This window comes from Bubalus bubalis, chromosome 8 (assembly GCF_019923935.1).
Source record: "Bubalus bubalis isolate 160015118507 breed Murrah chromosome 8, NDDB_SH_1, whole genome shotgun sequence".
NCBI lineage: Eukaryota > Metazoa > Chordata > Mammalia > Artiodactyla > Bovidae > Bubalus > Bubalus bubalis.
Window position 1 is genome coordinate 76,572,010 of NC_059164.1, and position 21,705 is coordinate 76,593,714.

The 21,705-nt window shown below is 52.8% G+C and overlaps 1 protein-coding gene across 18 annotated transcripts in view; it reads left to right on the forward strand.

Moving 5' to 3' along the window:
* CAMK2B (calcium/calmodulin dependent protein kinase II beta) overlaps positions 1-21,705 on the forward strand; it is a 91,393-nt gene that overhangs the window by 19,637 nt on the left and 50,051 nt on the right. For all 18 annotated transcript variants that reach the window (XM_025291348.3, XM_044946791.2, XM_025291350.3 and 15 more), the window contains exon 2: positions 13,795-13,889. In XM_025291348.3, coding sequence (XP_025147133.1) covers positions 13,795-13,889 — 95 coding nt within the window. The remainder of the gene's footprint in view (positions 1-13,794; positions 13,890-21,705) is intronic.

Below are 21,705 nucleotides of genomic sequence, written 5' to 3' on the forward strand. Positions count from 1 at the left end.
GAGGGTCAGACACCAACACAGAGAAGGGGAGGTGGGGTAGGGGAGAGCAAGGAGCATGTAGGCGTGAGCCTCATCCCATAAGAGGCCCAGGAATGGCGGGTGCCCACCGAGGCTGCATATGACAGGTTGGATTTGAGAGGAGCCCTTGGCGGAGATCAGCTCTTACCTTGGGGCCCTGTCTTGTCCTGGGACAGCCTGGATTATCTGCCCTCAAGAGGCCTCTGGCCTGGCCAGGATCTCATCCACCCCACCCCTTTCCCCACATTCCACACCATCCACAGAGCGGGAGGGGAGCGGTGGCATTCCCTGTTATAGTCCCCTCTCTAGTGACAGCTGATCAGTGTTAACAGCTGGGACGGGGGTATCCTGAGCCATGCTGCTTCCCCATTCCTGTGGTGTAAATACACCCAGGTCAAGCTTGACATCACCAGAACATTTGGTTTTGTGTAACTAGTAAGAGCCGGCCTGTGAGCCAGACCCCTGGGTAGGGTCAGGGGGAAGGCAGCCCCTGAGCCTCGGCTCTGGCCACACACCCACAGCCCCTCCTCTCCCAGACGCAGCTTCTCCTGCTCCTTCTCTGCCCTCGATGGAATATTCCATCCATCCCCACCCAACCCCCTTTCTTTCGGAGCCAACAAAGGGCACCTGGTAGGTGAATGTGCAGGAAGGGTGGGCGGCGGTGCTGGCGGTTTAGTCGCTCGGTCGTGTCTGACTCTTGCAACCCCATGGACTGTAGCCTGCCAGGCTCCTCTCTCCATAGGATTCTCCAGGCAAGAATACTGGCGTGGGTTGCCATTTCCTTCTCCAAGGGATCTTCCCGACCCAGGAATTGAACCCGGGTCTCCTGCATTTCAGGCATATTCTTTATCAACTGTGCTACGAGGGAAAATCAAAGGGAGGTCTGCGTTTAGGTCCCGCCTCTGCCACCCACAGTGCCACGGGTTCAGCAAGGCATTGGTGCCCCACCCTTCCCATCTTCCACGGGGGTCCTGAGAGCCCAGGGGACAGACACTTTGGAAACTGTAGAGGGCAGTCCTGGGAGCTGTCGCGTCTGGAGAGTCTATGACAGCCCCGAGCACCCTTCTCACATTGTGCGGGTCCTCGGTCACGCTGGAGTGTCAGGGTTTCGATGTGACTGATATACTGATGTTTTCCTTAGGCTTTTCCACATGTGGTTAAAAAAATCCCCCAACCCCAATGTCTGTCATAAAAATACTTAATTTTCCTCTTTATACTTCAAAAGAAGACTGAATGGACTCTTTTTTAGAGCAGTTTTATGTTTACAGAAATATTGTATGAAAAGTAGAGAGTTTCCATATTTACCTCACAGCCGGGCCCCAATTCCCTTTCCTATAACCATCTCCCTTTGGACGTGGTACACTTGTTACAGCTGGTGACCAGTACGGCTCAGGATGCTTTTTATAAAGCATGCAGTTAATATTAACTGAAGTCCACAGTTGCCACGGGGCTCGCTCTGTCGCACAGCTCTAGGATTGACAGATACAATGTCGTGTGCCTGTCACTACAGCGTTTCAGGTCCTCTGTGCTCCTTTGTTCATTCCCACCCCCCGACCCCCCAGAGTCCCAGACAACCACTTCTTACTGTCTCTATAATGTTGTTTTTTCCAGAATGTCATGTAGTTGGAATCATACAGTATGTCGTCTTTTCAGATTGGCTTCTTTCACTTAGTAATATGCTTTTAAGATTCCGTCATGTCTTTTTCTGGCTTGATAGCTTGTTTCTTTTTAGAGAGAAATAATACTTCATTGTTGGGACATCCCAACAATGTCCATTTACCCATTCATTCTACGAAGGACATCTTGGTTGTGTTTAAGTTTTAGCAGTTATAGCTACTATAACCATTTGTGTGCAAGCTTTTGTGTGGACATAAGTTTTCAACTCCTTTGGACATATACCAAGGAGCATGATTGTTGGATCATATGGTAAGAGTAGGTTTTGTTTTTTGGAAGACTTCCAGACTGTCTTCCAAAGTGGCTGCGCCGCTTTGCATTCCCACCAGCAGTTAATGAGAGCTCCTGTTACTCTACATCCTCACCAGCATTTCGTGTTGGCAGTTTTTTTGATTTTGTACATTCTGATAGATTTGTGGTGGTATCTCATTGTTGTTTTCATGTGCGTTTGATGACATATGATAAGGAGCATCTTGTCATATGATTTTTTGCCATCTGTATAGTTTCTTTGGTGAGGAGTCTGTTAAAGTCTTTGGCCTATTTTTAATCAGGTTGTTTGGTTGTTTGTTTTATTATTATTGCATTTTAAGAGTTCTTGATATATTTTGTGTACAAGTCTTTAATCAAATATGTGCTTTGCAAATTTGCTTAACTCATCTTTCAAAGAGCAGAAGTTTTTTATTCTAATGAAGCTTATCATATCAATTCTTTCTTTTATGGATCATGTTTTTGGTGTTGTATCTGAAAAAGTCATTGCCAAACCCAAGGTCACCTAGATTTTCTCCTATAAGATCTTCTATGACTTCTGTAGTTTGCATTTTACATTTAGGTCTGTGATCCATTTTGAGTTACTTTTTGTGAAAGGCGTGAGGTCTGTGTCTAGATTAGTTTTTTTGCATCTGGATGTTCACTAGCTCCAGTACTGTTTCAGATTGTTCAGGTTGCTATAGCCTGGCTACAGCATCCATAAACTGGGTGGCTTATAAACAACACACATTTATTTCTTACAGTTCTAGGAACTGGAAATCCAAGATCCCGGCTCTGGCAGATTCAGAGTCTGGTGAGAACTTGCTCCCTAGATGGTCATCTTTATCCTGTGTCAGAAGGGGTAGAAAGATTTATCTGGAGTCTTTTTTATAAAGCATTAGTCTTGTTAATGAGGGCTCTGCTGTCATGACCTCATCACCTCCCAGAGGCCTCGCTTCCTAATGCCATCCCACTGGGCTTAGGATTTCAACATATGAATTTGGTGGTGGGGGATGGGCACAAACAAATATTCAGTCCATAGCAAACTTCATTTTTTGAAAAGACAGTCTTTTCTTCTTTGAATTGCCTTTATTTCTTTGTCAAAAATTTGTTTACTATGTTTGTGTGGGCCTACTTCTAGGCTGTCTGTTCTGTTCCATTGATCTACTGTCTATTCTTTTACCAAATCACACTGTCTTAATTCCCATAGCTTTATAGTCTTGAAGTCGGACAGTATAAATCCTCTACATTTGTTCTTCTCTCATCAATATTATGTTGGCTATTCTGGGTCTTTTGCCTTTCTGTCTGCTACACTTGATCTGAACCAAAAGGTTGAGAAGTGATTTTTGCCTCTCCATATAAACTTTAGAATTTGTTTGTCAATAGCCATAAAATAACTTCCTGCAATTCTGGTTAGGATTACATTGAATCTATAGATCAACTTGGAAAGAACAGACATTCTGACATCAATCTTCCTTTTCATGAACATGGGATATCTCTCCTTTCATTTACTTCTTTTATTTCATTCATCAGTATAGTATATTTCATTCATCATATTTTGTAGAGTTATACCTAAGTATTTTATTTTTTGGTGATAATGTGAATAATATTGCATTTTTTATTTCAAATTCATCTACTTTCTCACCAAAACTATGATGTTAGTTGAAGATTTTTTTGATAAATGCTTGTGGTAGACTGAACTGTGTGTCCTCCCAAATTCATAGGTTGAAGCCCTACCCTCTATATGGCTGTATTTGGAGATAGGTTCTTTAGGAGATAATTAAGGTTAAAAGAGGTCATAATGATGGGGCTCTAATCTGATAGGATTGGTGTATTATAATGAAACAGTCTCAGATATGCAGATGATACCACCTAATAGCAGAAGACAAAGAGGAACTAAAGACCCTCCTAATGAGGGTGAAAGAAGAGAGTGAAAAAGCTGGCTTAAAACTCAACATTCAGAAAACTAAGATTATGGCATCCGATCCCATCACTTTATGGCAAATAGAAGGGGAAAAAGTAGAAGTAGTGACAGATTTTATTTTTCTGGACTCCAAAATCACTGCGGGCAATGACTGCAGCCATAAAAATAAAAGACGCTTGCTCCTTGGAAGAAAAGCCATGACAAACCTAGATAGCATATTAAAAAGCAAAGATGTAACTTTGCTGACAAAGGTATGTATAGTCAGAGCTATAGTTTTTCTAGTAGTCATGTATAGATGTGCAAGTGGGACCATAAAGAAGGCTGAGCACCAAAGAGTTGATGCTTTCAAACTGTGGTGCTGGAGAAGACTCTTGAGAGTCCCTTGGACTGCAAGGAGATCCAACCAGTCCATCCTAAAGGAAATCAACCCTGAATATTTGTTGTCAGGACGGATGCTGAAACTCCAATACTTTGACCTCCTGATGCAAAGAGCCAATTAATTGGAAAAGACCCTGATGCTGGGAAGGATTGTAGGCAAAAGGAGAAGAGGGTGGCAGAGGATGAGATGGTTAGATAGCATTGCGGACTCAATGTACATGAATTTGAGCAAACTCCGGGAGATAGTGAAGGACAGGGAAGCCTGGCATTCTGTAGTCCATGGGGTAATAAAGAGTCAGACACAACTCAGTGACTCAACAACAACAAATGTAGAGTTTAGTGGTATTGAGTCTCTTCACAGTGTTGTATAACCATCACCAGTACCCATTTTCAGAACTTTTTCATTACCCCAAACAATAACTCTGTACCCATTCAGTAATCTCAGTGCTTCCCACTCCCTTCAGACCCTACCACGTTCCCTGGGCTGGTGCCCACCATCTTGTTTCCACTGGCTTTGCTGCCTTGAGTCCTCCTGGAAGCTTCTCAAGGATGTCTATACCCGGTGGAACTGGGCCCTGAGGACCCCGGCTATGGCAGGGGTGGTGGTGGGTGGGTCTGGCTAGTATTGAGGGTGACAGTGTGAAGTGTGAGGCCTGAGGGTTTAAGAGGAATGCAGTGTCATGGACACGTGTCAAAGTTGAGTTATACTCATCTGTGTGGGACTCATAAACTTGATGTGACTGTATAGCCTAACGATGATGACATTAATGCCAAAGAAACATGAAAGGGTTACCCTTCGTGGTCATTTACATCTAAACCTCCTTAGGCTGTAGGGTGCATCTTGTCATAAGTCTTCTGTGGTCAGGACACAGCACCTTCTCTGCTCACGGAGTGTTCCATCTGCTCTCAGCATCGTCAGAAATGTGAAGAAAACGTCCTCTCTGAAGTGACATTCCTGGCTCATCCACCTGAAACTCCACTCCCCAGGGTGTCCGGGAGGAGGGCCGTGGTGGGGCCCTCGATGCCTGTGTGGTTGGGGAGGGGGCATCCTCGGGGAGGGGCGGCCGCTGTAGCCTGGGTGCTCTGTTCAGAGGGGCAGAGGGAAGAGGAGGCCCCGCGTGGGTTTTCTCCATCTGAGATGCGGCGTCCTCAGGGGGCGTTTCTGTCCTCCTCTCGCCATTTGTTTGTCGATGGGTCCATTTGGTGCTGCAGCTGCAGACTGGAAGACCTCCCTGCCCTACCCTCTCTTGGCCCTCTTGAGATTTCTTTGGGTAAAGATTGCTCTGATCAAAGAAGTTAGAGAAAGGCTGCACTTCACACTCACTAGTGGGAAATTCACAGTGCAGAAGTCCTGCAACAGAAAAGAAGGGGAGGAAGGGAGGGAGGGAGGGAGGAAGACACTGTTTAACGTACTGGTTTCTAAACGTATTTGCCCACAGAGCCCCCCTTTGTACCTAATATCTGTTAGTATCCTGTGGAATTAATATTTGAGGATGGTAATTTGGGACATGTTTGCCTGGTACACACAGGGGCAGACTCCGACTCCCTAAGGCAGAATGGAGGGTCAGCATGTGCTGTGGGTTGAACTGTGTCTTCTTAAAATTCAGATGTGGAGTCCTAACCCCAGTACCTGAGAATATGACCTTATTTGGAAATAAGGTGGTTGTAGATGTAATTAGTTATGGTGAAGTGGATGATGGGCTTTCATCCAGTACAACTGTGTCCTTATTTTTTATTTATTTATTTTGGCTGGGTCTTCATTGCTTCATGGGCTATTCTCTAGTTACGATGCATGGGCTTCTCTTGTTGTGGAGCATGGGCTCTAGGGAGTGCAGGCTTCAATAATTACAGCACATGGGCTCAGTAGTTGCGGTTCTCGGGTTCCACAGCACAGGCTCAGTAGTTGTGGTGCTCAGTTGCTCAGCTGAACTCAGTTGCTCCGCAGCATGTGGAATCTTCCTGGATCAGGAATCGAACCCGTGTCTCCTGCATTGGCAGGCAGATTCTTTACCACTAGGGAAGTCCCACCCCCCTTTCTGTGTGCCCTTATAAAAAGGGGAAATTTGGGCACAGGGAGACACACAGGGAGAATGCCATATGAACATGAAGATGGAGATGGGGGTGATGCTTCTGCAAGCCCAGGATCCCCCGTGAAGCCCCAGAAGCTGACGAGAGGCCTAGAGCAGTCTCCCACAGCCTCAGAAGGAACTGACCCTGCCAGCACCTTGGTCTTGGACTTCTGGCCTCCTAACTGTGAGACAGTCATCTGGGGTTTCTGCTGCCCAGCCTGGGTACCATGTTGTGGTGACCCCAGTTCACTAGCACTGCATGGATGACTTATGACTTGAGTTTCCAGCCCAAGCTCAGAGGTTGGGGCCGAGGAGCTGCCGGGATTCCAGAGAAGGACCTTGGAAAGGCCAGGGATGGACAGTGGGGCAGTGGCAAGAGCTGGCATTTTCATCGCTGGTATGGTTGTAAATCACCCAGCGATTGTGCCTCTGGAAATCAACTCTACAGAAATAACCAAGATGTTTACGGCAGGCATTTACGAGAAGGGAAATTGGAAACATCCCAAGTGCCTGCCAATCGAGGAAGTGCTTGGCTATCCGTGGAAGGAATGTTCTCTACTATGAAGATGACACATATATGATCTAGGTCAGGGAATGGGAACTGTGTGTGAAGTGATGTTAAATATAAAAGGCCAAACACGAAGCCGGAACTCACCCGCTGATAAAAGGCACACTGAGAGGCCACAGAGACCACAGTGATTTGGGTGTTCACAAACAAAATTAAATGTTGTTTAGCATCGGTTTCTAGTTTGGCTACTTCAGGTCCTGTTTCTGAAACCCAGGATGTTCTGGGTTCAGGGCAGGAGGGCGACATGGTTCCCTGAGCTCCATGGGCCGTCGACGACGGACAGCCCTCATGGGCCTGCGGCCTGGACATTACCCCTGTACTGGGCCCTCCTGCCCCTGCCCGGCACGGCACACATTTGCCCAAGTCCTGTCAGAGCCAGCACGCTCTCCTCATCTGCCCAACCCTGAGGCCAGGGAGCCAGGGAGGGTCACATACCCCCCTGGTGCCCACCAGTACAGCAGTATGTAACGGCCAGTTGGTACTGTGGTAGAGCCGTTTGCAGGGTGGGGAAGTAGTAAGAGGAAGAAGCAGAATATAAACAGCAAGAGATTCCTGAGTGTTGGTGAGGAAAGCCTTCCTGTGGCGTAGACCTCACCGAGACACATCAGAGCATCGTGGGACTCTAGCAATGGGTTCCGAAGGTGGAGGCGGCTTCAACTCGCTCTATTGAAACCACCTTGGTTACTCCGTTTTCTGCCTCGAGCATGGATTCTGTTTTTAAAATTATTATTATAAGCAAGAAAAAGCCCCCACAACAATTTCATGTACAAGTCCCTATTTTCTACCAAATTGCTTAGGTCCAGATTACAAATATAAACGGACCTCCCCCGTCATTTTAATCAAAGGTAGAAAAAAATTTTTTTGCTACCACACAAATAAGCAGCAGCTTGATTTAGTTGAAATTCACAAATCCAGGCAAGCGGAGGGCCTGGTGTGGTGAGTGAGCGCATCTGCTGGACTGTTCAGCCTCCCCGCCTGAGCCCTGGCCCAGACCCTTCTGAGCTGAGCCCACTGGGGCGGCCCAGGCTGGGTGATCAGGCTGCTTTAAAAGAACACCCGTTTGTTAATTTACATGGGAAATAAAACTGTTGGACCAGCCGAGTGCATCTGCCGCCTGCTTAGCCCATTCCAGAAAGATCTTTTGTGGATCTGCCTGGGAAGTCGGGGGGCCAGGATGGCGATTTTCACTGAGAGGACATCCCAGCCTCTCACTTGTGTGGAAGCCTTTACAAAACAGAACAACAAGGGTTTGGTTCTTTTACTCAGCACTTCTGGCTGTTTTTGGCCCTACAATTTAAGAAACCCATGGACTGGTCCACATATGATGTGGGCCCTTGGCTCTGGCTGGTTGTCAAGAATTCCTGCCCCCAAACATCCAAGTTAGCAGAGTGCGGATGGGGATTTCCCAGGTTGTTCAGCTACCAGGTGTGTCTACAACAGGGCCGTGTCAGCCCTGTTGGCAGCCAGGCCAGTACCTGCGAGGCCAGGACAGGGCAGAGAGCCAGAGTCAGGTGCAGGGGCCCTGTCCTCCAATGGACCACAGGGATGGGGGTGGTGGAGAGAGGAAATGCTACGCCAGAAAGGAGGCAGTGGAAGTGCCGAGCAGCCGTGGAGAAGCAGAAGCAGGGGTTCCCCGGTTACATGAGTCTGATGCCTGCTCTGCGCCAGGGCCTCCACACATCCTGCATGAGGAAGCCCCAGGCCCAGTATGCAGGGTCCCGAAGTGACGTCCATTGTCAGCGCTTCCCTGTTCTGCAGCCCCACTGTGGGGACAGGGCAAGACCAGACCCTCCTGCCCATCAGCCTTTCCCACCAACACCAGCTCAGCTCAGTGGGCAGAAGGTAGGCTGGTCCACTGGGCTTGGCCAGCAGAGCAGGGAGGGGCAGGTCCCCAAAGCAAGTGCCATGGGGACAGCAGGTAATCCATGTCAAGGGCAAGTTCCAGGTGGCAGCAGGCGGTCAGGCATGGGAGAAGCTAAGAGCCCTGCAGGTGGAAACCCAGTCCGGACCCTGCCCCCAAGGGCCAGTGGGCTGTCTGTGTCCCAGACAGGTGAGAGGCAGGGTCAGGGGCATACCCTCAGGTTGGACGGGAGGAATGAGAGAGTAAATGGGGCTGGGAGCCACTTGCTGGCTTGCTGCTTCTGTCCAGTGTGCAGGAGAGTGACCCTCAAGTGCCACCATGGGCTGGCATGGCCTCAGCAGTGCTGGGCACCCATGTGCAGCTGACCAGACCCCAGGCAGCTCCGGGGTTCATTCCCCCACCCCCACCCCCCGTCCCCTGGCCAGCCTCTCTGCTGTTGTGGTTCCTCAGTAGACGTTCTATAAATGGCTTTATGAAAAAGTGTTTTCTGTCTTTTATTAGCTTTACTTGATTCTTAAGAGTCCCCACTTGGTGCCCAGGAGGCTCCTGATCTGATCACATTCTTCAAATAACTTTAAACCTGAGTGCAGCAGCAGGTGCCCCACCGGGCATCACATGGTGACCTCGAGGTTCAGGGGAGCCCCCACCACGCCTTCTCCCTGAACTTCACCCACACCCAGACCCCCACCTTTCTGGCTTCTCCCCCACAAGCTGTGCCCCAAGTGGCGTTTCCAACCCTGCAGCTGGCCGCCACCTGCCGTGCCATTCATGGACGACTGGAGCATCAGGCAGCCTATCCAGACGCAGTCCAGGGACCTGTTGCCCCACCACCTGCCTGGTCTGTGCCCTGCGTCTGCATCCCAGACCCCCTGTGGGCAGGGTGGGGGTCTGCTAGGCTCCTGGTACATCGGTGGCCCTCTGCTTTGATCAAGGGCCCCATGGCCTCAGCCTCGCAGGAGTCATTCTCCACCTACAGGCGCTCCCCACCCTCCCACAGACACTCGTTCACCCCACCAGATGCCCCCTCCCCATTCAGGGAGGGTTTGGGCGCTCACCCTCCCCTGCTGGCCTGTTCCCTAGAGTCTGACCCCTCCCAGTCAGTCCCTGTTTTCCCAGAAGGCTGCCCCTTCTTGTCCCACAGGCCCACTCACTTCCGCTCATGGTGCTTGGAGGTCAGTCCTTACTCTCCCATCACAGTCTGGACCCTCTGCCTGTCCCCAGCATCTTGATTGTCTATGGAGAGCCACAGTGGAGAACCAGAAACAGATAAATTATTATAATAGAGTGGGCAAAGTGAGCCAAGACATGTAGAGTACAGTGTCTGGAGGAGACCGAGCTGACTTCCTGTGGCAACTGGGGAGGATTTCCAAGAGGAGGTATTGAACTGGGTCTTGAAGGATGCATAGAAGTTTGCCTGGCGGCAGCGGGGTTATGCTTTAGGATACAGCCCTGGGTTCTTGTCCCTGTCATTGTCTCAGTAATTCTAAGTTTCAGGTGGGTAGATGCTGCAGATTTCGAGGGAGAATGGCGCAGGTGCTCGCCTGACTAGTGTCTGTGATGTTCGAGATGTCAGGGGCCTGGCCCGTGGTCCTCACTGCACATGCTTCTTAGCATCAGCTCTTCTGGGGAGCCTGCTTGTGATCCACATCAAGCAACTGGCAGAGCCGCTGGAAAGGGCGTGGATGCCTGGGGAGGGGGCAGAAGGAGACTGGAAACGGTGGTGGCCGAGAAGCTGGCTTCAAGGATGGGAGAGGGGAGGTGGGGGAGACTGGCCTAAGGAGTGGTGGTCATCGGGGGCCAAACTGCTTCTCTGTGCCCTCACTTCAGGTAGTTAAGCCATGGAGAGTCCTCTAGCTTGTCAGCTTTGTCAGGCACCTGACCAAGCTTTCAGGGAAACTTCCATGGGTCTTGAGCTGGAAGACTGAGCTCCGAGGGCTCCCTAGGGTTCCGGCTGCTCCCCCCTGCTCCAGGCACAGCCTCAGCTGGCCCAGGTCCTCCCTCAGAGTTAATGGGCACTGGGGTGCAGGTTTGGGTGACCAGGAAGACCAGGGTGGGGTGACCAGACTTGGGGGAGGGTAGGGCATCTTTTTCTAGAAACTTTTTTCAAGCTGGGTCACTGGAGCAGGAGAAACCCTACCCCATAGGGGCTTCCAGAGGTGCCCCTCTCCCAGCAGGCAGGACTCTGGGAGAGAAAGACCTGTGTCCAAGAGCAGTCTGTTCTCCAGCCTGAGTGCCACCTATAAGGTCCGTTATTGAGCGCTTGCTGGATGCCGGGAGCTTGCCTGCCACGTTCCTGGTTCCTCCAGAGACTGGCTCCTGCCTGCCTGGCCCTGCCCTCATCTCAGACACTTGCCATCACTCACCCAGAGCCCCCTGCAGAAGAGACAGTGGAGTCTGACCCAGAAGGACATGGGGCAGCAGGGCAGCTTGTCTGGGATGGTCCATCTGGCTGTTCCTCTTGTTCACTTTAGGCACATCCTGCCGTGTACCCGGGAGGATTCCCGGCTCACTGTCCCTTGGTCCTGTACTTACCCTGGCTGGACAGCAGCAGGTGGACAGGCCCTGTAGGCCCCTCCTTACTCCAGGGACGAGCTCACCTTTGGGCCCCATGGTGCCTCACCCGGCGCCCACCAGGCTTGTGAGCAGCCCTCTGGCTGTTTGGAACTTCCAACATCAGTGGGGATTGGATTCTGGCACTGGAAGCCCTGACTATTCCATGGAGGCCTGTGAGCCGGTGCTTGGGTGTCCGTGCCCTTTGGGGGCCAGAGCATAAAGGTGGCAGCTCAGCCCTGTACACCTGATACCCTCCACTCTCCTGGGCAGGAAGTGGATGGGAGGACCAGGGATAGGCCGGGCTGGTGAGGAGGAGGCCAAAGCAGCCTCAGGCAGACAGCTGGGGGCCTGGCTCAGCTTTTGCAGTGGCCCCGTGAGCCTTTGCTGCTCCTTGGGTGGGTGGGGAAACAGGCTCAGAGGGTGCAGCCAGGAAGAGACAGAGCAGGGTTCAAACCCAGACCTGCTTGAAGCCTCAACATGCTGTCTCCCAAGTTCTGACTTTGAAGAAGCAAAAATATAGCTCTAAGCACACCTATTGATCATAAAGACCTGGGATGTTAAGAAAATGTTCAATTAGATCTAGTGTAATATTTACTTTTTTCCCAAGGAAGTGAATAGTCCATCTTAATGAAGTTTTTTTTTTTTAAATTTTATTATTCTTATTGCTATTTTTTAAAGGTAAGTTAGACTTAAAAAAAATTCATATATTTATTTTTGACTGTGCTGAGTGTTCATTGTGGTGCGCGGGCTTCTCACTGCGGTGGCTTCTCTTGCTGCAGAGCATGGGCTCTAGGGCGTGAGGGCTTCAGTAGTTGTGGCTCCTGGGCTCTAGAGCACAGGCTCAATAGTTGTGGCACACAGGCTTAGTTTCTCTGTGGCATGTGGGAGCTTCCCAGACCAGAGATTGAACCTGCACCCCCTGCGTTGGAAGGGCAGAATCCTAACCACTGGACCACCAGGGAAAGCCCCCAAGTTTTATCCCAAAAAGGATTATAGCAGAAATGTGTTCTGTATTTAAGACGTTGCTTTCCCATCACCTGGAGCCGGGGCTAAAGCAGCTGGTGGGCTTCTCAGGCTCTGTGGGCAGCAGGGGCGGGGGGGTGCTGGGTTCCAATGGGGGCTGTGCCTGCAGGGTCTCTGGGGAGGGAAGACAGAGAAGGGGCCTGTGGTCAGGGGTGTCCCCCGCCCCACTGGTTCATGTGTTCAGCCTTTGTGCCCACCTCCCGTGGCAGCCTCCAGTCTGGACCCTTCCCCAGATGTTTCCTGTTCTGGCTTTGTCTCATACATGCTGGGTCTAATGTTCTTCGAAAATGATCTCAAATCAAATTAAACCAACGGTGGTGACAAGTCGAATACCGTGGAGGATCTTCTGATGGACCCCAGGCTCCCTCTGGCCTGTGCTCCCCGCCGGCCCCAGGACCCTCATGGGCCTGCTCTCGGGGCTCTGGCTTGCTCTGCCACCTCCTGCACACCATCCTCCTCTCAAGGGTCATTGTTTGGGGAGTCACATGCAGAACCTCTCAATGACCTCGGCAGCGGTCACCCCACCTTTCAGGTTTCCTTCTCCCAGCCCTCCAGGCTGGTCTCTGCTCCTCTCAGAAGCACTGATGCTGTGGGCAGGTAAATGTCTCCTCCGCTGTGGGACTGGCTGCCTCTGCTGTGTAGTGGCGGTGGAGGATCTGGGGGAGGGACCTTCACCTCCAGCTTTGCAGCGTAATTATGTGATGCTTCTCCCTCCCTCCAGAACCTTCAGTGAGTCCCCACAGGCTGCACCTCCCTATTCCACTGTCTGGAGCTGGGCCAGCATTCATTGCTCTGGGAGGACCCTGGGTCTCGAGGACTTGGCATAGAGTGAAGGACGGTGCTCACTGAGAGGCCCCCAGACAGGCCCTCAGTCCTGCTGGTCCGCAAGGATGCTGAGGCCAGGGGTCTCACAGGAGCTGAGTGTGCCAGTCAACTGGGATCTGCGAGCTGCTGGGAAAGAGGCCCCTGTGGGGCTGGCACGAAGGGTGGTGCCAGGAGGCTGGAAGTCTTTTGGGGAGGGGTGCCCCTTCCTTAGGGCTTCCTTGGTGGCTCAGATGGTAAAGAATCTGCCTGCAATGCAGGAGACCCTGGTTTGATCCCTGGGTCAGGAAGATCCCCTGGAAAAGGGAATGGATACCCATTCCAGTATTCTTGGGGCTTCCCTGGTGGCTCAGATGGTAAAGAATCTGCTTGCAGTGTGGGAGACCTGGGTTTGATCCCTGTGTTGAAAGGTCCCCTGGAGAAAGAGAATGACTTACCACTCCAGTATTCTTGCCTGGAGAATTTCACAGATTGAGAAGTCTGGCAGGCTATAGCCCATGGGGTCACAAAGAGTCAGACACGACTGAGCAACTAACATTGACACCAGCTAACACACCCCTTCCCCATACAGATCTCTGCCCGAGGCCGGGCATCATGACTGAATGCTGGGTGTTCACTGGGGGGATTAATTGCCTCTGTTTCCTTGTTTCTCCCTTAGGGGGGCTTTTTCTGTGGTCCGTCGCTGTGTCAAGCTCTGCACCGGCCATGAGTATGCGGCCAAGATCATCAACACCAAGAAGCTGTCAGCCAGAGGTAGGGAGAGAATGGCTGTGTTGGCTGGTGGGAGCCGGGGGCAGGGGGAGCCTGTGCTGGAGGACGGGGAGTGGCCTGTGGCTCCTGGCGACACAATCGGAGCGGGATTCGTGGCTGCAGTGGGGTGTGAACAGGGCTCGCGGCTGCGCGGGGCCGGGAGCAAGAGGCACCCACACACCCTCACACCTGGAATTGCACTCTTGCTCTCATTTAGGGACTCATGGAACCCCCGTCTCTTCTCCCCAGGGCTGGAGGGGAGAGCCATGCAACCAGGTGGCTGACGTGGTCAGATAGTGTCATCTGCCCAAGAATATGGGCCAGAGGAGGACATAGGGACCTGAAGACTTTGGATGCTTGAAGGGCCACCTGAATGGCATGTTTCCTGACTTGGACCCTGCCAGTCTTCTGGACCCAGGGATGCACATGGGGACTCATCTGACTGTCCTGGGAGGGCTGGTGGGGGGTACCTGCAGGGATGGATGTGATGCTGGCCACGAGCTGGCCCTGGGCATGTGGCCTCACCCCATCTGGCACTTTCCAGGCCCTTGCTGGGGGACAGCCTGTTCTGGGCAGACAGACAGACCCCTGATCCAGTGGTGTTCCATGTGGTGGGGGTGGGGCAAGATGTGGGGGGAGGGGATGACATGCGGTGAGTGAGTGTGACAAGGCCATGGTGGAGGTGCCTCCCCGAGCAGATGAATTCAGAGCACAGAGGTGAGGGGACAAAGGCGGAGAACCAGGGAAGAAGTCTGGTGGGACCTGCCACCCCCCAGTGCTGTGGGGATCCCACAGATCTCTAACCGAGGATTAGACAAGAGGGGCCGGATGAGCCCTGGGCAGACAGTGCTGAGTTAAGCCCTCTCCCACCTCCTCCCATGCACGCCTACGATCTGGTTAGCATCCAGACACAAATCTAATTGAGAGGCTCCTTCTCCTCCAAGAGGCCCTGACTGTCGGCAGTCCTGGCCCACATCCCGCCCTGCGGTTGGTGCAGAGAACGCCTCCGTCTGTGGGGTCTGTAGCTTCTAGCCCAGCAGCCTGCGGGGGCGAGCGGCTGAGCCTGCTGTGTGGTTCGCTGAGCCGTGTGTGGGTGTTTGGGCGCCCGCTGTGTACCAGGCCTTCGGGGCTGAGTGTTTCCAGGGGCAGGCACTCCGGTCCCAGCCCATTTGAGAAGCTGGTTGTGCACAGTGGGGTCAGTCCTGCGTCCTCATTTTTGCTGCTGCTGTTAGGAGGGGACGGGTGACACAGGGCACTGTGCAGACAGGAGGTCTTGGAGCCAGTGCAGCCCTGGGGCGTGTGCGGTAGGAAGGCTCAGATCCTGCAGCTAGACTGATAACAGCAATAACACGAAGGCTAATATTTACCAAGCGTTTGCTTTGTGTACTGTACTGCCAGATGCAGGGCTGCTTCTGTGTTCCCTGACACTGGGTGGGCGGCACTGGTCAGATACCGTTGTCACACGTGTTTGGGAGCTGTGTCCGCACACGTTGAGTTTCTAAAGCAGGAGGAGCACTCTGCTTCATTCCCTAGGCTTGTGCCAGGCCACAGGAGGCAAGAGAGCCCACCTTCAGGTGCCCCCTGGACTGTTGAGGGAGACCTTCACTCATTCGCCAGCTTTAACCAGCGCCTCCCACGTGCCTGGTACTGAGGACAGGGTGATGAGCAAACACATCCAAACAAACCACTCCAGCCCCATCTTCGGGGTGGGAGCCCAGGGAAGAGCACAGGAGATTGGATGGGTCATGAAGGATGAATAGGAGTTTGTGAGGCTCAAGCAGAAAACCACTTGAGTATGAGTATGTTTCTGTGGAATCCGGCAGCTCCTTTCAAGTATATTCACAGTGCACTGTTTATACCCTTAAAGTGAAAGTGTTAGTCACTGAATCATGTCCGACTCTTTGCGACCCCATGGACTGTAGCCTGCCAGGCTCCTCTGTCCATGGGATTTTCCAGGCAAGAACACTGGAGTGGGTTGCCATTTCCTACTCCAAGGGATCTTCCCAACCCAGGGATTGAACCTGGGTCTCCTGCATTGCAAGCAGATTCTTTACTGAGGATCAAGAGCAGTGGAAGTCTGAAATTCCCGTGTTCCACAATTACCGCCTGCTCTTTCTTCTGCCCCTACAGCAGCAGCCCTGCTGCCCGCTTCCTGACAGCCAGCCTGCTCTCTGCCCTTGAGTCCCAGAGGCTGGGCCAAAGAGATCCCGGCTCACGGCACCATTGTGGGGCTGTGCAGACCTGGGGCTCCGTCAGCCCTGCTTCCGGCCTCAGTGTTCCAGCTGGACACAGCTTGGGTTGGGTGGTGGGAGGCAGGGCAGCTAGCCAGGGCTGGTCTAGAACTGGAGCAGCCAGCTCTCGCCTGCTGTCACGTCCCCTCAGGAGCACTTCCCCTGTGAAGACACTTCCTGCTTTGCCTCCACACTTGGGCCCTTGCATTGCTCAGGTCTGTGAAGGTCTTGGGTGTTCCCCCCACCCTGTTAAACTCATTATCATGAAAAATTTCAACCACCCCCAAATATAGATAAAATGACAGAATGAGCCCCCAGCTTCAACACAGCAGTTTTCAACGCTCGGGCAATTTTGTTTCATCTGTAACCCTCCCCATGCTCCACCTCCACTCACATATCTTGTGGCAGATCCCAGACTACCCGTCGTTTTACCACAGTGATCAGCATGTTTCTCTAATGGAAAAGGATTCTAAAACCAACCAGCCACCTCCCTGTACAGGAACCCAAGGGTCTTCTGATCCTCCCCAGACCCTTTTCAAGCTGAATGGGCAGCTGGAGGGGTAAAAGGAGAGGGTCTTGGACCCCTGACCCTCATCTTCATGCTGAGTGTGGGCCAGCAGTGGGGTTTGGCTGATGGGTTTGGTTTGGTTGCTACGTGGCCTTGGCCACATGGTCCTGACTGCCTCAATGTGTGACCTTGGCCGTGTTACTTAGCCATCCTGTACCTCAGTTTTCTCAGTTGTAAAATAGGGATAAATCTAATCGCTACCCCAGAGGGGCATTGTGAGGGAGAGAGGAGTGAGGTACTTTGGAGTCAGCCTAGCACAGTGCTGCCCGAACACCCTTTGCTTTCTTCCGCGTTTCTTGCCAGACTATCCTGCCCAGCCTGCAGGCTCTAGGACTCCTCCTCCAGGAAGCCTCCCTGGGTCCTCCCAACCAGCTTAGAAACCCAGAAGCCCGAAAGCAGTCACTTTACAAATTTTTCCATTGATCATTTGCTCCTTGAGGGCAAATGCAGAAGTTCATCTCTGCACCTTCCCAGCTCCCAGCCCAGAGGCTGGGAAAACACATGTATGAACATCCCACCCTCTTCTTACTACCTTTTGAGGGCTGGCTACATAAAACCCAAAGTTCTCACCTGGCCTGAAACTCTGCCTTTGGCCCTGTCTTCTCTCTCCCTCCCAGCAGCTCTGGTCAGGCACTGGCTTCTTCCGGTTCTATATACCCCAGGGCCTTTGCACATGCCTTCTCTGAGGCTCAGACAGTAAAGAATCTGCCTGCAATGCAGGATACCCAGGTTTGATACCTGGGTCAGGAAGATCCCCTGGAGAAGGGCATGGCAACCGACTCCATTATTCTTGCCTGGGAAATTCCATGGACAGAGGAGCCTGGCAGGCTACAGTCCACGCAGTGGCAAAGACTTGGACACAACTGAATGACTAGCAAGTTTCACTTTCCTTCTAGAAATGCTTTTCCTGAACTTTGTACCTGCTTACCTCCTGTTGATGACACTTCCTCAAAGGGGTCTCCCTTGAGCCTCCAGTAGGAATCTGGGACCCAAGCACCCTGTTTTTATTTGATGGCTGTCTCACCCACACACTGCCAGGCCTTGTGGGCAGGACTTCATCTGTTTCGTTCACCATTGTATCTCCTACCCTCCACCCAGGCCCTGAGAGGTGGTGAGCTCTCCATAAATCTTTTGGAATGAGTGAATGCTTTGAGTGAGTGGATTTTGAAGGAGCCGACGTGCAGCCTATGCTGGAGTCAGGTTAGTCTCCCAGGTGTGAAGCTGGGACAGGGACTGGGTGGAGCAGAGTCTAGAAGAAGGTGTGCTGCAGGGTTGGGTTTGCAAGGGAGATCCCTGGCCACCAAACACCTGAGCATCTGGGAAGTCCAAGTCCAGGAGAAGTTCTGTGGCAAAGCCAGAGAGTGGTCAGGAAGCAAGGAGGGGAGGCCTGGAGCCCGCTGCTCCTCCCTGAGTCCTGGTGTTCACCTCGCAGCCTGCACCTGCGGCATCCTGCAGGGTCAGACTTGATCCACACAGAGAGTCCTGACTCCAGACAGCGCTCCCTTCCGAGAGAGGCCATTCAGAAATGCTTGCCCCAGCTGTTGTCCTGGAAGGTGGGGGCAGGGGATCCATGGGTAGGGAGTCTTCTAGGCAAGTGGGAGAGTGGGGAAGTAGAGATTAGACTCAGAGGTTGGAGGGGAAGCCCCTCTTCTGCCCGCTTCATTTTCCGTGCAATGTGGAGGGGCCTCACCCAGCCCTGCAGTGAGGGGGGTCCACTCCTGATCCGAGGAGACTGGCTTAGTCCTTCAAGGCTTCCAGTGATAAAGAAAGCGGCAGGACGATGCTGGCACTGGACACAGAAAATCTGTCCCACCTGGTAACTGACAGTTCTTGGAGCCACGAGGACACTGCAGATTACATCCAGCTTGTGCCAAAGGCAGTAAGAGTTAGATTTTTTAAATTTAATACTTAATTAAATAGAGGATTGTGAGACATTCAGAGTCTGTGAATGTACTGAATAATAAGAGATTATTAAACTACCATTAACAAAAGCAGTTAGAGGAAAATTAATTGACGGGGGTGGTGGGGGTAAGACGATCATCATCAGGCACTTCTTGTTGCTCCCGCCTCCCTCTCCCCTCCCCTTGCTCCTTGTCAGCACCAAGTGGCTGCTCTTTAGGGCTCGTTTGGTGGCCATTTGGAGGACACCCTGTGGGCCGAGCTCTTTTAGTACTCACTGGCCCCAAGTGTCTTTTTAGTACTCACTGGCCCCGAGCAGGTGTCCCAGAAATGACCCCGGTCAGCGGATGACCTAGAGGAAGAAAGGAGGGACACGCCTGCACCGGAGCAGGGGCTCAGGCCCCTGGGTATTGTGCCCTGACCCTCAGCAGCATTTTCGCGAGGTCAGTGGTCGGAGGCCTGTGCCACGGAAGAGGAAACAGAACCCTACAGAAGCAGAGTGGCCCAGGAACCCACGGTTGTGATGAGCAGAGCCTGGGACGCTGGCAGCTCCAGTTTTCACCCAGCTGCCGAGGGTCGCAGGGGGATCAGGTGTGAGGGCTGACCTCCCAGGTGGGAGGCTGACCTCATAGTGGGTGCTCACCGCACAGCTGGGGGACTCACCCTACCCGTGAGAAGGCTGAGGCCACCGATGAGATCGGGGCTCACCTCTGACCCTCCTCCTCACCCCAGGCTGATGCTCGGTTTACCTCCAGCTACCTTCACGTAGGGTCATGCCCTTCGCAGGGTCCCGATGGCCCCTTCTGCCTTGGGGAGCGCCCCTGTCGGCGGTGTAATGCGGAGGAGTTATCTGGTCTCTAGGGGCTCTGGGGCTGAGCCTACACCCCTGGCCAAACCTGCCCCGGCCCCTGCTTTCCTGCTGCAACCCGTGCTGCCGGTTTCCTGTCGGCCCCCACGACCCACAAGCGGGAAGACATCCCGAGACAGAGGATAATGGGCGCCGGGAGTTCGCGGAACTGGGTTACTGGAGGACGCGCCGCCGGCTCCGCATTGCAGGGGCGGCTGAGCATGCGCAGCGGGCGCTGGGGCGCCCTCCCCCCTTTCCTTCCCTCCTCTCCCCTCCCCTCCTCACCCTCCCCTCCCCTTCTCCCCGCTCCCTTACCCTTCCCTCCCTTCCCCTCCCCACTCTCCCTCTCTCGAGCACCCCTCCCTCACCTGAGCACCCTTACGGGGCCATTCCGCAGCCCCGCCCCCTCCCTTGCAGCTCCCAGGGCCCCAGGGCCCCAGCCAGGGCCTCACTGTATAATGTCCTAATTTCAAATAAAAAATGATTTTTTAGAATAAGTATGTCCTAGGCCCCCAGCCAGCCTTTGGTGCACCTTACTCTGGAGTAGGGGCTCCAGGGGACCCTGGGCAATGGGAGGGGGTTTCTCTAGGGACCCAGAAGGTGCAAAGGAGTGGGGGTCCCTCCCTTTGCCCCAGGGTCAATCTTTAACTGGACAGACCCATTTCTCCCAGATTCTGTTGTCAGGGCGTGGGTTTGTGTGGAGTTGCAGGTGTCCTGGTGCAGGTGGGTAGGGAGTAAGAGGGAAGGTTGGGGGCTCTTGTGGGAGGTGACCCTCCCATTCCCATCCCACTGGGAGGATGGGGGAGCAATGAGGGAACCAGACTAGGGTGGCCAGATTTTGCAGTAAAATTTGAATTTCAGATAGGCAATAAAAAATATTTGAAGACAAATATGTCCCAAACTGCATGGGACATGCTTCTATTAGAAAACTGTTTACCTGCGCTTGGGACATATTTATATTAAAAAAAAATACTTGTTGCTTATCTGAAATTAAGATTTAACTGTTTTTTTTTTTTTTTTTTGAGCACACCATGCAGCAAGTGGGATTTTAGTTTCCCAACTAGGGATCAAACCCGTGGCACCCTGCAATGGCAGCATGGAGTCTTAACCACTGAACGATCAGGGAAGTCCCAAACGGGTCGTTTTGTGTTTTATCAGGCAATGCTAAACAGAACTGTTGAGAGAACAGGTCTTTGTCATTAATTTGTTAACCAAACAGGCTAAGTCAAAACTTCCCCAAACTGGGTGAAAGCAGAGGAGGAGAAGAAAAAGGGTGGGGGCCAGGCTTTGTGGGCAGGAGTCCTCGGGGACACCCCCTCCGTGTTCTTGGTGGCCTCACCTGTGAGGAGGCGAGAGTGGCAGCTCTGTGGCCCTGCTGATGCTTCTGGGGTGTGTCTGATTCTGGGGCATGGCTGTCCCTGTGAACCCTGGGTCCCGTGGCCTCTGGGGCCTGGTGGCTTGGATGATACACATGCTCTGTGTAGTCAGGCCGCAGCAGTTCCCACCCCATTGGGCTGTAGAAGGTCAAGGGAGTGTGGGAGGTGGCCCAGCCCCAAAAGGGGGGTTGGTCCAGGGTTATTGGGAAATGTTCCTGAGCTCCCGGACTCTCTGGAGGTTGTTTCATCGGTTGTTCCTGTTATCCCCCCAATATCTGAAGAGCTCCTTCCTACCACCCCTGCCCACCCACATGCACCAAGAGCTCCCTCCAGGGGTTCAAGGGGCACCCGCAGGTTTGAGGACCCGATTTCTGTCCCACTTTACAGCTGACAAAACTGAGGACATGAGAGGATAGTCATTTATAGCCGGATCACTTCTTTGTTGCCTGTTAGTCAAGGCGGGAGCCCGCCATAGGATCATGGGCACAACCGAACCCAGGACACAGAGCCCAGAGAGCTGAGGTGGACAGCAGGCTGCGCCACACAGGCTCAGAGCCCGGGGAGGCCACTCACGTCACACAAGCCACATGGGACAGTGAGCAGCAGACTCTGCAAGGCAGGCTTCATGGTGATGAGACAGTGGGGTGCCACTTGTTCCCCCAGGGGGCCGTGGCCGCTTGTTTGAATAATTCCTTGCCTGCAGGGGGCTGAGGCCACCAGTGGGGGACAGGTCAGGTCTGAGCCTGGGAGAAGCGCCACTTGGCTGGAGGAGCAGGGTGGGGTGCCTACAGCTAGGCCATTAGGGGCCCTCCTGGTTTCACCAGACTTCAGGGCAGTGCATCACACGGGGCCTCAATCATGAGATGCCACGTCTTAATGCAGTGGTAACATGCTGGGT